Raw genomic sequence first — 4,339 nt, 5'->3', positions numbered from 1 at the left:
GTGAGTATCCCTCCATTCCCTCAGCTGGCTGACCGCGAATCTTGATGCGATACGGCATCAGTGTAATAAATCGCACCTCGTGTTCAAAACTTCAGCGCTGGTCACCACGATCTTGCCTGCATCCGCTTTAAAACATACCATGGTGTTTATTCATGGGGCTGTGGGCATCACTGGCTGGGGAGGGAGGAGGTGAGGGGGCGAAGAGAGGGGAGAGACCGGGTGAAGTGGAGGCAAGGGACGGAAGAGGATGGGCGAAAGTTCCTGTCTTGGACCACAACGACAAGACAGGAAAGTAATTGAATGCTTCGTACTTGCCCGGATGAGAACACTCATCACTTAAAAATCTCAACACCACGCAGGGCAAAGCAGCGATATGATATCACTATTTACCATCTTAAACATTTGCTGTCTTCACCAGTGAATGCACAGCAGTGTATGCCATCTACAAGGTGTCCAGTATATTGTCAGTTTGTTGTCCCGTTTCCATAGCAGTTGAAGCAAACACTCAGAGACACAGTATGGGTCTACCTTCTCCAACTTTATTCTGACGCCGGAGAGAAAACGATCGCACTTGTACACAAACACATGAGTTATTGGTCTCCTCTTGAACAGCAGAATCATAAGGAATTATGTTGTCACTTACAGGGAGCAGCATCCAAGTAGGGCAACATGTATATTGATTAGGTAACCATTACAATCACTCCATCCTTGCCTCCAGCACCTCATTGTTTACTGCAAGTTCTTATCTGGTTGAAATCATGCTAGTTGAGCCTTTGCCTAGTTCAACATTCTCAGTCGTCTTGAAGTCTGTTAATCTATTCACTATTTTTGACATTATCAGGTGTTATACAATCCATAAGCTTCTAAGTTGTATGGCCTAATCCAATCAATGGTCCTAAAATCAAACTCTCTAGTACCTCATTCAGGTTATTCAAAAATTATTTTCTTTTAACAAATTAATACTTGACTGGTGTGAAAGCTGTCAGGGCAAGTATTTCAAAACTCCAGAACAGCAAGAAAACAACAAAATGTTTCCTTTGCTTTAGCCATTGAAGAGGCAGTTTCAGTTCAGATTTAAATCTCAAATATTCATGGGAAACAAATGCAGAATATATTAAAATATCTTCTGTAAATGAAACTTCCCAAATAAAACAGTGGGAATTACAGTTGCAACTTTGGTAGAGATCAACATTCTTTGAATTTGTAGTATGAAGGGGGCCAATGAAGTCTTAACAATAATTGAAAGAACTTAAATAGCTCCACCTCAAGTTCTAATATTCTCTAAAATCTTAACAAAATGTCAAACTTAAAATGTACACTTCTTCTTGTGAACACGCTGCACTTTTAAAAAGAAAGCAGCAAAGATTTTAATACAATACTCTCATCTGGCTAAAGCAGGACGACTGACACAATTGTTTTTTTGAAACCGGCATTGTAGAATTTCAAACAAATCAAGAGCTCGAGGTCCTCAATCAGTTTGTATTAAGGTTACGTGTTTGATCATTTTAAAAAGGTCCTAATGTTGTATGATAATGTAAAAATGAAATCTGCCCTATTACACAGGCCACAAAGCACATTGAATTGAACTGTGGGGTCAAAGGCAACAACTTTCAGAAGTACCAAATTTTGTTTCAATGTTTTTCTTTGAAGTTCTTGGTTTCAAACTTTTTTTAATGCTCCAGAGCCTCAAGCTTCACGTATGTAGTCTCCATGCCCACTTCAGGGTCCTGACCTTCATGTGGGAGATCTCCCCTCTTAACAACCAATCTAAGGCAGGGTGATAGAGTAAATATCCTCTATCTTTTGTTCTAGGGCTTCAAACTTCACCACTAGAGGACTTTAGCCCTCATTTACCTGGGGGATTTTAATCCCTTTTTTACCTAGGGGACTCTAACTCTTTTTCTTACTCTATATGTCCGGGGACTCTGACCCCAATTAAAACTGAGGGGACTTGAATCCCTGTTTGTCAGCGCATTTACGAAACTGTGTCTCTCACCTGAACTAATTACCGCTCGAGGAGTCTGTAGAATAGAAAGCAATTGAATGAGGGCACAATTTCCGACACACAGGAATATCTAGAGGGACCAAGGTTTAAAATCTTACCTTGTTGGCCTTCCTAGATCTTCCTCCCTAACAATATTGTGGTTATACCAGTATGAAAGGAATTCCATTGGTTAAAAAAAGTGACATGCACCTACTTTTTAAGAGCAATCTGGAATGAGGGATAAATTCTGGCCTTTTCAGTCATGCTTGCGTCCTACAAAAGTATTTTTAAAACTGACTTTTTCAAATTATGAGATGGGCTATCATATCATCTAATTATTTCAGTCTTCAAGTTCCGGTGCTGAAAAAATAGAGGAGAGACAGAAACTTTTAATGGCCCGGGGAATTCCAAAGCAAAAAATGATTCCAGGAGTGAAACAGGTTATCGTTGTAGCCTCAGGGAAAGGCGGCGTTGGAAAATCAACGACTGCAGGTACAAAATCGAGTGAATGTGTAGTGTTCCAATTAGAAACCGGTGTATCTGATTTTGAACATCTTATATATAAGAACAATAATTTTGAAAGTATGTTCAAAAAGACATGGACAAAACTTGTTGTCCTACACTCAGACAAATGCAACAATATAAATTTCAAAATGTTGCAATTATCTGTACTACAAGAGAAAGGAGTGTTGATTGGCTGGCCAAGAATTGCAACAAGCAACTGGCTTCCATAGCATCCCTACTTACTGAGAAATGTTTTTAAAAATGCAGGGTTTGATCATATTCCTTTCAGAGAATGGGACCCTGTGTACAGGGTGTCCACACTTAGTTGGGATTGTATTCCTGAAACTCTCAACTTTAAGTAAAGATCACAGGAATTGATGTTAAAACTGGAGTTGGGTTCCATCATGGCATCCTGAGTAGAGAAAAGTATTAAAATACTACGCTTGTACCCTTTAAGTTGAAATACTGCACTTTGACTAAATTCTTAAAATGGTAAATTCCTAAAATAAAGTACACTTTTGTTTATAGGTATTTTTAAAATTCAACACTTTACTCCCAAGTATCTCCTTTAGTGAACTATGGAATTAAAGCTGGACTGGTGATATTCGCTCATCAGGTTGTGGACTGCCGACTGGTGTCCTCGCTTTTTTTTTCTGCAACTTTTTGGCTGCTGCCTGGTGATGCCTTTTTATGGGGACATAGCACCTTTTCTCACTGGCTGCTGTCAGTACATTCCTTGATGGGGCTGCTACTTGTGGCTGCATTTGGGGTTTGGTGTCTCCTTTGTCCTGCCAGTTGTGGGTTGCAGCTTGCCAAGGGGGACCCACCATTTCAACCATGTTCTCGGGAGAGGGGTGGTTAGGTTTAAGCTGTTAGCACCCTGCAGGCTGGAAGGGACTGACAAGCTGCCAAGTTACTGGAAGTCCATGGGCCACGATAGGAGCTGCCAAACTCCGAAATCACCAGTGCCCCTCAGGCCATTCGCCAGTGTGAGGTTGCTATTGGCTGCTGAGAAAGCTACTTCATGTCCAGGTTTGTCCGGCAGATGGGGAGGGAGATGGCAGCTGCGCCTTGATAGTGAGTGAGGCCAGGTCTAGTAAGCTGTTAGGGATTTGATGGATGGGGAGCTCCTCTTAAAGACTTTGGACAGCAGTGCAGATTGGGGGGAGGCTCTGCATCAGAGAGAAGGAACGGTTGTGCCAAAATAGGACCAACTCAGGTAATTCAGATTGTTTTGCTGGAAACATCATTGTGATTAATTTTTCAGCAATTAACAAGATTTCCAGTCCTAATAAATTGTTGAATGATGTGAAATTTATATATGATAAATGGAAAAGCCCTGAGGAAAATTTGGTGTACAGAGAGATTTGGGTGTTCAAGTCCATTGTACCCTGAAGGTGGCAATGCAGCTCGATAGTGGTCAAGAAGGCAAATGGAATGTTTTCCTTCATCGGGTATTGTGTACAAGAGTTGGCAGGTTATGTTACAGTTGTATAGGACTTTGGTTTGGCCACATTTGGAATACTGCATACAATTCTGGTCATGACATCACCTGAGGGATGTGGATGCATTGGAGACGGTGCAAAGGAGCTTCATCAAGGATGTTGCCTCGTATGGAGGATGCTAGCTATGAAGAGAGTTTGAGTAGATTTAGGATTACTTTTATTAAAAAGATGGAGATTCAGGGGGGACCTGATTTGAGGTTTACAAAATCATAAGAGGTATAGACAGGGTGGATAGCAAAAGGTTTTTCCCAGAGTCGAGGACTCAATTACTAGGGGTCACAAGCACAAGGTGAGAAGGGAAAAGTTTAAGGGAAATGTGTGTGGAAAATTCTCTGCACAGCGGGTG

At 41.2% G+C, this 4,339-nt stretch overlaps 1 protein-coding gene across 3 annotated transcripts in view; it reads left to right on the top strand.

Moving 5' to 3' along the window:
* nubpl (nucleotide binding protein-like) overlaps nt 1-4,339 on the top strand; it is a 29,505-nt gene that overhangs the window by 250 nt on the left and 24,916 nt on the right. Inside the window, exon 2 of one of the 3 annotated variants that reach the window (XM_072568973.1) lies at nt 2,329-2,476. The exons of the other annotated variants lie outside the window; for them this stretch is intronic. Within the exon in view, the coding sequence (XP_072425074.1) occupies nt 2,329-2,476 (148 nt within the window). The remainder of the gene's footprint in view (nt 1-2,328; nt 2,477-4,339) is intronic. 3 annotated transcript variants of the gene reach the window in all.

The sequence above is a fragment of the Chiloscyllium punctatum genome, chromosome 4, assembly GCF_047496795.1.
Source record: "Chiloscyllium punctatum isolate Juve2018m chromosome 4, sChiPun1.3, whole genome shotgun sequence".
In the NCBI taxonomy this organism is placed as follows: Eukaryota; Metazoa; Chordata; class Chondrichthyes; order Orectolobiformes; family Hemiscylliidae; genus Chiloscyllium; species Chiloscyllium punctatum.
This window is presented reverse-complemented; position numbering and strand designations above follow the sequence as displayed.